Consider the following 12,729-nt stretch of genomic DNA (forward strand, 5'->3'; position numbering starts at 1 on the left):
ATAAATGGGGAAGTAACCCGATGTATATGTACACACAAAATGCATAAAGTCCCTAGAGTTTTCATCTTTAAATCAATCTTTATGACACAACCCTATACCTGTCCACATATTGCTATAAGTAGCATGCATGGATTGGATTTCATACGGTCATCTTCATTAACATTAACTAGGGTTGTGTCTTAGAAAAATCATCGTCATAATGCATCATGACATTTAATACATGCACATAATCTTAATATGGAATAACGTCATATTAAGTCATTATATCATCATACATCTTACATCATCATGTTATCATGCGTTGTCATTATCGTGTCATCATCTCACATCATCACATTATCATACATCTTACACCATCATGTTATCATGCGTCGTCATCATCATCATGTTATCATATCATATCATCATATAACGTCATGACATCATGACATCATCACATTACATTATCACATCATCATACAACATCATTATATCATCATATAACATAAATCATAAATGACACATGCAATGGTCATTGGGTATGCGTTGTCATACATAAGACAAGTCTTCCGACTGAGCCGATAGTAAGGCCACTTACTTGGTTGACCTTAACTAAAGTTCTATCTAGCTCCAAATTTACTTCCTTTCATTTTTCAAATTCATTTATCACCCATTCCAATTCTTTTAATAAAAATCTATTTACTCTGTATTTCTTTTAATTCTGTTCACAATTACTCTTACCGTTATTTCTATTTACTTTGTATTTCTTTTAATTCGGTTCACATAAAAACAAAATTAGAATAAAAAGAATACTCTAGAATGACAATAGAGTACAATAAGTGGTTGCTAAATTCTCTTTTTCCTTACCGTGTAGTATACCTGTGCGGTTTATTAATACGGGGTAGAATTAGGCTTCAAGAAGCAAGAACAAGCTAGCACCAAGTATAAATTAGTAACGCTAGCTTAGGCCAACCATGCATGTGGCTTTACTGTTGGCTTGGTTGAACGAATTATATGATATATGATAATACATGCCTCGTGACTCTTACACATGTCATGATTTTGATTGTTATGTTATGTTATGTTATACTATTTTGTGTTGTACTGAGTCGTGTTATAAGATATGTTATAATGTGATTATGTCATGTTGTATAACCATGTTTATGATATTGATGTTCTCTATGATATTAAGTGGGCATTTTCCCGCCATGGTGTTCGATAGTGTGAGCGTGCGCTAGCCGATGACTCAAACCTAGGGGTATGTAAACAAGCAATCATGGTGGATCCATGCGCGCATGCGTGGACTATGTGTAGGGAAATTCTACACATCTAACATTGTTTGGATGAGAAAGTTGTAACTGCCCAGATCCACCTAGCAGATATTGTCTTCTTTGGGCTTTCCCTTTCGGCCTTTCCCTCAAGGCTTTAAAACGGGTCTGCTAGGGAAAGGTGTTACACCCTTATAAAGGGTGTTTCGTTCTCCTCCCCAACCAATGTGGGATATCACAATCCACCCCCCTTTAGGGCTCAACGTCCTTGCTGGCACTCGTTCCTTTCTCCAATCAATGGTGGGACCCCCACCGAATCCACCCCCTTCGGGACCCATCGTTCTTATTGGCACACCGTCTCGTGTCTACCCCCTTCGAGGAACAACCTCCTCGCTGGCACATGGTCTAGTGTCTGCTTTGATACCATTTATAATGGCCCAGATCCACCGCTAGTAGATATTATCCTATTTGGGCTTTCCCTTTCGGACTATGAAATGGTATACTAGGGAAAAGTTTCACACCCTTATAAAAGGTTCTCCTCCCCAACCAATGTGAGATATCACAGAAAGCAGAGCCCAAGACCATGCCATGGTATTTTTATGAAAGAAAAAGTAACACCATATTGCATGTGGTTACATTTTTTCGATCCCAATAACGGGGATACTTATTGAGTATTACTTAAAATACTCAAACCACGTGCTTTTCAGGTAAAAGTAAGACACCTCTGTATAGATGACGACATTTAATAAAGGTCATAGAACAATAGTTAGGATAGTCATATTCATGCTTGTTTAATAACCCTCTAGTTATATTAGGACTTGTTTTATTTTATTTAAATTCATATAATTTAATTTCCACACCTTATTTCGTAACTAACAATTTTTTATGAAATATTTTCACAGTTTTTTCACATATACTAAACATGTCAGGTACGTACGACGTCTCTATTTTAATAGAAAAATATGGACGTTACTTTTATATTGATAAATAAAATCTCATAAATCTCAAATATTAAACATTAACAAATAATAATGCATTGCTCGTATGAGTTACAAAAAAATCAAATATTATTTATCTTTATAATAATTTTAAAAATAAAGTTAAATTGTAATTTCATTTTCGGAGTGTTTCACGTTGATTCCACGTGAAAATATTATTATGATTTCTATAGAAGGGAGAAAAAAATGAAAAATCAGTAGAAACCTCCCGTCTCCGGTGTGGGTAATCTTCCAGTTCGCAGGTGTTCGACGAAAAATTGATTCAGAAAGTTGCGATCCGAATGGTGATCTCCGGCTCTAGATTTGGAAGGAGGCGTTGGATCGGGCCGAGAACATGGCGAAATCGATTCCCCTTCAGAATCTCTTCCCGACGAATCTTTCGTCTCACAATCCTATGCCTCGCTTTGATCGCAATTCTACCTCCCATTTTCTTCCATTTCAAGCTCAAGCGCTTTCAGCAGGTAATCTTTCTCCTAATCTGATCTCTACTATGTAATTCAATTCCAAAATCACATGATTGTGTTTGTTCTCTGTATAGATGCAACAAGGGAAGTGCAAATGGATGAATGATCCTCCACTTGTGTGTGCTCATGGAGGCGACTCATCCAAGGCCTTTCCGAACACTGTACGATTCCTCTATTCGCTTTAGGTACCGAATCATCTCTGATCGATCTTTATTGGTTATGATCTTCTCCACTACTTCCTACAGATGGATGCATATAGCTTAGCGCTTCGTTCTCAAGCCAACTGCATTGAAGTTGATGTTTCTCGCTCTTCAGATGGAGTCTTATTTGCACTTCATGACAGGTATGTAAAACAAGTGTGTACAACACATGTATATTCACAGGCAACAACCATCACCGTTTCCAATTGTATCTAAATCAATTAAGAAGGCCAGGGCATGCCAATTTTCTTCTCCTGCAATGTAATCAAGATTAAATAATCAAGATGATTCTAATATTAGGTTGTAAGGTGTATTCAGTGGGGTTGGTGATATGGACTGGGATTGTTATGGAACCAGCGGTCTTTAGATATTAAATGGCTAAATACCATTTACTCTGTTCTTTTATCATAATTGACATTTTTTATTCTCATATTACGAAACTTTTGATGATATTTGGAGGCTTGATTATCACCTGATAGGCAGGGACTTGCAGAGGATAACTGGATCAAATATTTCTCAAGTTGGAAATTTTAGCATGAAAGAGGTGAGTTTAGATTCTGCATCTTGATATCTGTATTAAACAACTCTCTAATTGAGGTGGATGGGGAGTTTGCTTTATTATGAATTTCCCCAGTTCATGTATATAAATATATTTACCAACACCCATTATAGACTTGCAAATAAGACTCTGTAGTCTCCATTGAATTGTTTCTTGGGTTGGCAGATACCAGTAGCTGTTAGGGAGGATTGGATGAGAAGGGAATTAGGTTGATTCGTTAAATTATTTTATTATGTAATAAAGGCTTGTTGTGTTCCATCTCAGAGAGAAGTGAGTCTTGATTAAAAGTTCTTCTTTCTTTATGTTCCATCACAGAGCAATTTACAGTGTTGGTTGAGCTCATTGCTCAAGTTTAGTCCCTAAAGTGTACTTGGCTTTGTGTAGACGAGACTTGATCATTTAGATTTATCTAGATTAGCCTCCTTTTTCTTTTCTACCATGTTGCACAGTTTGGACCCCAATATTCCTTGTTGCTTTCGAATGTGTGCTTACATTTTCAATTAAGAACCAATAACCATTTGTTAATGCTCCGAGGATATTGTTTTCCATTTAGTGTAATACTAAATCCTTAGGCACTACATTGATTACTGATGCCATTTCGTTCAGAAGAGGTTTATTTGTGCTTATCACACTAAATGCTTTTCTTTTTATTATGTATACAAAAAAATGAAAAAATTTTCTATTTTATAAATGACTTATTAAAAACAAAATTGAAAGGTTGAGGACTAAGTATATATTTTTAAATAGCAGAACTTATTAGATGCAAGATTTAAAGTTTAAGGACCTATTACACGGTTTTTAAAGTTCAAGATCCTATTAGACACAAGTCTCAAAGTTCAAGGACTAAACTTGTAATTAAATTCAAATATAAATATAGTAATACATAATTACATAAAATGATATTTATTTTATTTCACATTCTTGAGTTTGTATTCAACAAATTTTTTTTTTCTTCAATGTCCATTTTTTCTTTCAAGAAATAACAGAGAACAAAAGACTTTCTGGTTAAAAGTAATAAAACAATGTGAATGATTGCCTTATCCTCATTGACACGCAAAAGGTGACAAAGAGCAACTAAAAGTCAACTTAGGCAATTGCATGAGTGTAGGGACTCTCCAGTCTCCATCGACAATCATATGGTTGCCTTTTGTCATGCTAGTTATAGTTATATTGGTTGCAATTAGTTATAGGCTTGTAATGGTTACTTGTATAAATTATAAAAGAATAGTAGGGAAAAGTGAGTCGATTATTGGAAGAGGTCTCTCTAACAATAGCCTGGTTTTGCACTATGCTAATAATAGCTTGTCAAAATTACGTAATAGCCTTGCTTCACTATGCTAATAAAAACTCATCAATATTACTTATGCGTAAAAAGGCAGGAATTTTTTCCTCTTGGAGCTATGGGATTCAATACATTGGCTGTAAACCTGTTACTTTCTAACGTAAATCCCTACTTCATCATCTTGTTTCCTGGCCCCTGGGAGTCTGGGTACCCAGTAGAAACAAGGAGGCAGTCAGACTTGGTCTTTATCTCTGGGGTGGCATTCTCTTTTGCATCTTTTTGCATGCCACAGAATCTGTTTCTCATTTCTGCTACACTGCTATAGAGACAGCTCTTATGAGATGCTCGACAGACTCCCTGTGTTCCTGTTTCTGGCAAACCATACAAGCAATAAGTCGAAATGGTGTTGATTAATGCCTGTTAGAGATATTTTGTAAGAGATTTGTTCAGAAAAGAGCATTTCCCTAGAGTCCACTAAAAAGGATATATAGGAGCTAATTTATTTCTATTTCTTCCTCTAGGAGCTCTCTATCATGATTTTTCTGATTATAGTCTTTCTTGATTTTTCCTCAATGGCAGAGGGCTGACTCCTTTGACTTGTTTGTTAGTGGCTCCTTTATAATTTATTCTTCTATGAAATATTTTTTTATCCTCAATTTCTATATATGGATATTTCTTTTCTTTTCTTTTTTTTTTTTTTTTTTTTTTTTTTTTTTTTTTTTTTTTTTTTTTTTTTTTTTTTTTTTTTTTTTTTTTTTTTTTNTTTTTTTTTTTTTTTTTTTTTTTTTTTTTTCTCTTTGTAACATTATTCTGTAGTTTGCGGTTATAGATAAAAAATCTTGGAGCTTTTTATCAACACACTAATAAATTGCTGGATTTCAACATACCTACAATTGAAGAAGCTTTAGTGGTAAGCTTTAGTATATATGCTCTCTTAGAATGAATTCATTATATACCATTTAATGCCTATCTGATCCTTCTTGCCAAAATCCAGTCTGATTTCTAGTTTATTCTTTGGAAGACTCGGCATTTTCAGTTGACCATCATTCCCTTGTATTTGTGCAGTTAATATCAAAATCAGTTAAGCAGGTGATTCTAGATGCAAAGATTGGACCACCGTCATATGAAAATGGGCTTGCAAAGGACATCATTTCTGTTGTGAGTTTTCTCTTCGTTCTCCTTTGTCTGCACAATTTTCTACTAACGAAGACATTATCTAAACATGTTAATCTAAGTTCTTGTTTTATGGAGTATTTGTAAAATATAAGGTTGTTCTAGTTGTGGCTGTGTTATAGAATAGTTCTAGGGGGGGGGGGGGNGGGGGGGGGGGGGGGGGGGGGGGGGGGGGGGGGGGGGGGGGGGGGGGGGGGGGGGGGGGGGGGGGGGGGGGGGGGGGGGGGTTTCAGTTTATGTTGGAACTGGGGTTGTAGCTTGGATGAGAGATGGGATGATAGTGCCCGTGGCATTAGTGAGGCACTGAACTTCCACCCGAAGACGAGACTATTTTATGTGTTAAAGCCTATTCATGTTTCATCAAACACTGGAGAGGTGTTTTGTATGGTTTTTGTGGGGCCATTTCAAGGCGGTTTCATTCTTGCTAGCAGAAATGGTGAGTGGTGGAGAGGTGTTTTGTATGGTTTTTTTTCTCTCCCTAGTTGTAATTAATGAGGATGTGCTAGAAAAGTAGCCTTCATCATCCCTAGTGTGATGTGCACATTCCGACTGGTAATAAATGAGTGGGGAGGCTCCAAGTATCTCAAATACTAAGAGAATTGCATTGTAATTCTGTTGTGTTTTATGTTTCAATCTATTTGGGTTCTACTACATTTGTTCACACAATTATAAGGTAAGGAGAGAGGGCAAAAGGATAGAGATTGAAATGGAGAGTGATGTTCGGGAAGTAGCATTTAAAATAATAATAAAATATCAAGAAGGAAGACGAGTCGATCTAAAGGGCACCCCGTACAACTGCATGTCTCCGCACACTCCTACTATCAATAGTGGTCTACACTCCATCTAAAAAAAATAGAGTAACATGGAATGAGTATAAAAATACTCAGTACACAACATATTTGTAGGCTTTTGTCAGACTTAATCCTATACAAGGAAACTTAGGCTATGTGTTCATAACTATCCCTAGCGATAGCCAGACTATGGCTTAACATCTGTATCAAATTGTGTAGGTCATTGTGTAACTAGCCCTTAGCATACCTCGTTTAAGGAGTACTCAATCTCTCTTAGGTTCATAACCTAGAGGTTTTCTATTTTTTCTTGGCTCTAGGTTTCACGTATGTCTAGGTCCTTCGTTAGTCTTGCGCAAAGTGTGCCTTGAATCGCTGTGGCCCATAGAAAGGCTCAAGGGTAATACTCATAAGTCTAGAGGAGCCTGTTTGCTCTAAGACGATGATTGTACTCCATGCATGTCTACCTACAGAGCTCTAATTGGTGGGTTCCCCCTTGTGGTGTCAGGCAACATCTACATGTTCCTAAGATCAGTATACTACCTGTCACTATAACAGTAAAACTACCTGCTTATGTACCCTCCTCGGGTTAGAACAGTAAAACTACCTGTCTTAGGAACAATAACTACTAGTTACTTCACCTTTTCAGGGTAGAACAGTAAACTACATGCTTATGTACCCTCCTCGGGTTAGAACAGTAAAACTACCTGTCTTAGGAACAATAACTACTAGTTACTTCACCTTTTCAGGGTAGAATAGTAAACTACCTGTCACTACACCACTCGGGCTAGATAGTAAAAAAGGCCATGCCTCTCCCCACTAGGCACCACCGATAAAACTTCAATAGTAAACCCTTATGACTCCTGAAACCCTCTATGAGTGACAGCTAAACCATGTGTAACAAGTAGGTCATAACCCCTGTGGGTTAGTTCGTGCATAGAGACGTCAAATCCTGGTGCATCCCTCATAGAAGATGATAGTATAGACGAATAAAAAAGGAGGAAACAAACAAGTGTGGCCATCAAATTTGACTTGGAAAAAAGCCTTCAACAAGGCCAATTGGACTTCCTAAAAAAAACATTTTTGTAGGCAAAGACTTTAGCTCAAAATGGCGAGTGAGGATAAAAAGTTGCATTTCATTCACAAACTTCTCCTTCATCATTAATGGAAGACAGAGGGAATATCTATGCTACTCGGGGTCTTCGACAAGGGAACCCACTATCACCTTTTTTTCATAATGATAATTGATTGCCTTAGTCGCTTACTCACCAAGTAGAATAGGAAGGGCTTTCAAGTTGGTAACAAAGGTTTAAGTATCAACAAGTTTGCGAATGACACAATCATCTTTTTTAAATTGTTAGATGTCTTATCTATAAAAAAAAAAAAGAACAAGATAGTGAAGATCTTCGAAAGATTCTCAGGACAAAACATCAACCTTCAAAAAATACAGAGATAATGGGCATTAATAGCACAAAGGATATTGAACATTTTGCCCACAAATACACTTGTAAAAAGGGTGCATGACCGAATATGCACTTAGGATTGCCCTTAAATGGGAACCCCAAATCCTTCTTTTTTGGAAGACTATTATTGAAAAAATAGAAAGAATGATATCAACGTGTTCATCATGTTACCTTTCCAAAGGTAGAATGCTCACCCTAATATAAGCCACTTTGTCCAACCTTTCCACTTAATACATGTCTCTATTTGAGATGCATCAAATAGTGGATACGGAAATAGAAATATTATTCATAAACTATATGTGGAAAGATGACCTACACCTTATTCAATGGAATACCGTAAGCCTCCCTATAGATAAGGGAGGACTCAGCCTTTTTCTTTTTCTTTTTTTTTTTTTTTTTTTTTTTTGAAGGATAAGAATAGAGGTCTCCTCGCCAAATAGGTATGGAGATATTACCACAAAGACACACTGCATTGTGGAGAAATCTTATAAATACTAAATTTAATCCTTCATCATGGACAAATCGACCCTTTCCCCCTCCACGCAGAAGCCATGGAAGTATATAAAAAAGCACAAAAACCTCATCACGTACCGCATTCTCCATAGGATGGGTGATGGAGAAAGCACACCTTTTTGGACTGACCCTTGGATTGACAACGGTATCCTCTTTTGTATTGACTCTCACAATGCAAAACTGTATTGACTCTCACAATGCAAAACTGCCATGGTTAAAGAAACATGGAAAGACATAAACAAATTCTAGGACTTGAAACTCTGTAGGAACCTAAATGAAGTTAAGGAATGAGCCAAATTAAGCCTTGACCTTATCCCAATGGTACTGTCTCAAGAAGTAAACTCATTGAAATGACTACCTAGCTTTGACGGGTCTTCACAAAATCTTGGTTGATGGATATGGGAGAAAAGGTAGAAGCAATAAGCCCCACACTAGCAAAGACAATATGGAAAGGAGATGGTGCATAAAGTCATTAGCTCTTGTGACAACCTAAGAAAAAAAAAAAAAAAAAGAAAAAAAAGAATGCTCTACTTGACTCTATTTCCAAATCGGTGCCATTATGCAAGAAAGATAGCTAGCGAATCACATAACAATCTATTTATGCAGTGGATATATACTTCTGGTTTATGAACAAAAATTCTTAATATTTTCGAATGATATCTTACTTTTCATAGGGATGGAAAGGAGTTATTGAACATGACCTTAATGTACCATCCATTCAAGAATACAAAACTTCGGCTATGAATAAACCTCATTATGGTTTTCTTTTGGAATCTATGAGAAAAAAAAATCAATGAGTATACAGAGAGAGAATATGTAGACTTATGTGACTCTTTGAAAAACTAATTTTGCCCAAATTTTAGGTTTTTCCGTTGAAGATTGAGTTTTGGAAGTTGATAGTTAAAATGTCTTTAAGCCGAGTTTCTCCCCACCAAAATCAAACTAAATTCAATTTCCGCAAGTCAGCACGTTAGTCAATGAAAATTTAAGAGACTTAAACACAATAAGTGTAAGTATTTAAGACCTATCAGCTGCTCATAAATGAAAATAAAAAAGGTAGAGGGCCGCTTGTCCTGTCTCATTGGTTAGAAGCGTTAAGATGAGTTTTATATATGTATATGTATATAATACACACACACACACATACATTGGGAGTGGTAGGAATTAGCAGCATAGGGTTCTTCTGGAGGCATTATTATTATGTGCAATGTCCATTCTCTACCTGTTCAAGATGTGGTACATGAGTCCTTTTTTATTTCTATTCAGTTTTTCAATTAAGACTGCTCAACCTTAAAGCTCTATGACCCTTCAAAGTACAGGTACAGGGGAACAAATGGCTTTTGGGTCGATTAAGTTTTTTTTTTTGTTTAGTCCTTGTGGGCTGTTTTGGTGCTTGCATTGAGAGACTTATAGAAAATTTATTGTGCGAAGGTGTAAGTGAGAGGGTGGTTCTCAATGAGTCAATTGGGGAGTTGGCGTCCAGATTATGTGAAGAGGGGACTGGGAATTTTCAGGCAAGAATATGTCCTTGTTTCCAAATAATCGCAACAGCTTTTTCTAGAGCCTTTACTTTTATGTAATCTATTTATTCCCGATTACCAACAACTGAATACTTTCTTTTAATTTTTCTTCTTTCTGAGTAGTCTCATTTGTTGGCATTGTTATTGTATCTCTCTAGCCTTATTCAAGTGTGCAAAGTTATTGTTTTGAGGCAAACTGCCTTGTTTTCCTTCTCATTTGTTTGATTTCGGCTCATGGAATTTCTTCATATTTGTAGCCTAATGTTCATGGAAAAATTTCAGGTCGAGAAGACACAATGTAAGAATTGTCTTGTGTGGGCGAAGAGCGATAGCTTAGTGAGGGACATAATCAAATTATCATCGGATATGAAGGTGAGTGAAAACTGGGCTTAGTATTCAACTACTCAAGTTATTTTGACTTGCCATTATTTAACTTAGTGGATAGTTTACTTTTCCGAGTGCTAATATTGCATAGATTTGTTTGGCTAAACCTCTTCTACATTCAGTTCACATCATCAAAAGACATTGACTTGATGTAATTTGTGTTTATTTTAACGATCTACTCCTAAATTCTTGTCACTGTGCTGTGTTATTAAAGTTTATTAAGCAAGCTCGGCAGCCCGGCAGCCCGCATTATTTATTTTGTGTTCATGCAGCTGGATTTTTATGTCCTTGAATCTTTTAATTGTGCCTGGGTATTTTTCAATGTCAAACATAGATTTTCCGTTATTAACCGTTCATTTGTAAGCAGTGGATTTGACTTTTTAACTGTCAGAGAATCGAAAGTTTGCACGTTTCATATAACGCATATGTTTTACGTGCAGGTGGGGTATATCGTAATGATGGACCCATCTACAGGTGAAAGAACGAACTTGCTGAGAATGAAAGGAGCCAAGGTGGTTGGTGCCTATCATCCATTGATTGATGAAGACCTTATGCGAATGATGCACAGGTATAGCTTCCATTTGATGCAGAAGTTAGAGGTTTGAATCACACCGTTTATTGTTATTAAACTCGGAAAACAAAAAAGTTTGGAAGGCAGCCAATGGGCTTGCATTGTAGAATCAAGTTGACATGTTTTGATCAACAGGAGAGATAAAAAGGTGTATGCATGGACAGTTGATGATGTTGATTCGATGAAAAGAATGTTAGTCGAGGGAGTAGATGCTGTCGTTACGAGCAACCCGACACTACTCGGAAGTGTAATGCAAGATATCAGAACTACATGCCTTGAGAATGGTTTTTCACTTCCATCAAGATAATGAAAGTACTTCAACATTCCAACTCCTACACAAGCTATTCTTTCGTTCTTTTTCCCTTTCATTTCCCATTGTTCCTCTTATCTTCTGTGGAAGATATTGATTTGTTTCTAAATAGTTCCTCGTTGATGCGTTGCATACTCTCTGATAATCTTTGATTATTCAGATATACAACATTATATATCTCATAATAAGAATAAGAACACAAATTTGAAATTTAAGATTTGTTTACCATTAGTTTCTCTTCAACAGACATGCCTACTGAAGGATTAGTATGTAATTTGGACATCAAGAATCTATGGGTGGTCGTGTTCAAATTCTTCAAAAAGAACCACTTCGAGCATAATAGCTTAATGGATAAGGAACTGTATTACTTTTTCAAATTGGTTGGAGAAGGGAACAAAACATTCTTTTTATAGGAGTGTGAACAGACATGTTAATATCTGCTTTGGCTGTTACAAATGGTATAGAGCCAGTCATTGGTGGGCTTGGACGGTTACAAATGGTATTAGAGGCAAAAGACAGTCACATTGGCCCCCAAGAAGGGTGGATTGTGAGATTCAAAGATGGACCACACCTAAAATCGGGTGGAAGCTAACTTTGGTTGATTAATTCGATCAGTTCATAGATGGTCTTAATGATGAGCCTACACGTATTTCGTGTGTATCTTACTGGTGGATTTAAAAAACCTCGTGAATTGACTTGGGTTATAGGTGTGGTTTTGGCTGTATGGACCATATCCTTTGGTGTAACTGGTTATTTGGTGATTCGGTAGTAATTTGGCCACTTTGGCCTTATTTGGCTATTTTTGTAGTAATAGGACCAACAGTTTGGCCACCTGAGGAGCAATTGTTCATCGACATTATGGAGAAATCCTTTACGAAGGAGATACCTTAGTTACATTTATATATGAAAAATCACGATCTAGCAATATAATGCAGGGTCTTCCAAAAGTGGAACAAATATTAGAAGTGCGTTCAATTGATTCATTAGTTACATTTATATATGAAAAATCACGATCTAGCGATATAATGCAGGGTCTTCCAAAAGTGGAACAAATATTAGAAGTGCGTTCAATTGATTCATTAGTTAGAGAACGGCCCAAGGAGGGTGGATTGTGAGATCCTACATTAGTCGGGGACCAAAACAAAATTCTTTATAAGAATATGGACAATATCTGCTAGCAATGAGTTTGGGTTGTTACGATGGTCAAATCATTTGCCTCATAATAATATATTACGATGGTCGAATCTATGTATACAT

The 12,729-nt window shown here is 36.5% G+C and overlaps 1 protein-coding gene across 1 annotated transcript; it reads left to right on the forward strand.

The window, feature by feature from the left end:
* Positions 1–2,526: 2,526 nt before the first annotated feature.
* LOC111472694 (glycerophosphodiester phosphodiesterase GDPD4) lies at positions 2,527–11,687 on the forward strand. The gene is made up of 9 exons (XM_023118305.1): positions 2,527–2,706; positions 2,784–2,870; positions 2,955–3,052; positions 3,393–3,453; positions 5,580–5,660; positions 5,816–5,908; positions 10,490–10,579; positions 11,032–11,159; positions 11,298–11,687. The coding sequence occupies exons 1-9, from the start codon at positions 2,527–2,529 to the stop codon at positions 11,467–11,469; spliced, it is 990 nt and encodes a 329-aa protein (XP_022974073.1). The 3' UTR covers positions 11,470–11,687.
* The last annotated feature ends 1,042 nt before the right edge of the window (positions 11,688–12,729 follow it).

Source organism: Cucurbita maxima, unplaced genomic scaffold, assembly GCF_002738345.1.
Source record: "Cucurbita maxima cultivar Rimu unplaced genomic scaffold, Cmax_1.0 Cma_Scf00084, whole genome shotgun sequence".
Taxonomy (NCBI): Eukaryota; Viridiplantae; Streptophyta; class Magnoliopsida; order Cucurbitales; family Cucurbitaceae; genus Cucurbita; species Cucurbita maxima.

Coding starts and splice junctions, on each gene's coding strand:
- LOC111472694 (XM_023118305.1), top strand. CDS start 2,527: ATGGTGATCTCCGGCTCTAGATTTGGAAGGAGGCGTTGGATCGGGCCG. Junction 2,707..2,783: donor AGCTCAAGCGCTTTCAGCAG/GTAATCTTTCTC, acceptor TTCTCTGTATAG/ATGCAACAAGGGAAGTGCAA. Junction 11,160..11,297: donor CTTATGCGAATGATGCACAG/GTATAGCTTCCA, acceptor TTTGATCAACAG/GAGAGATAAAAAGGTGTATG.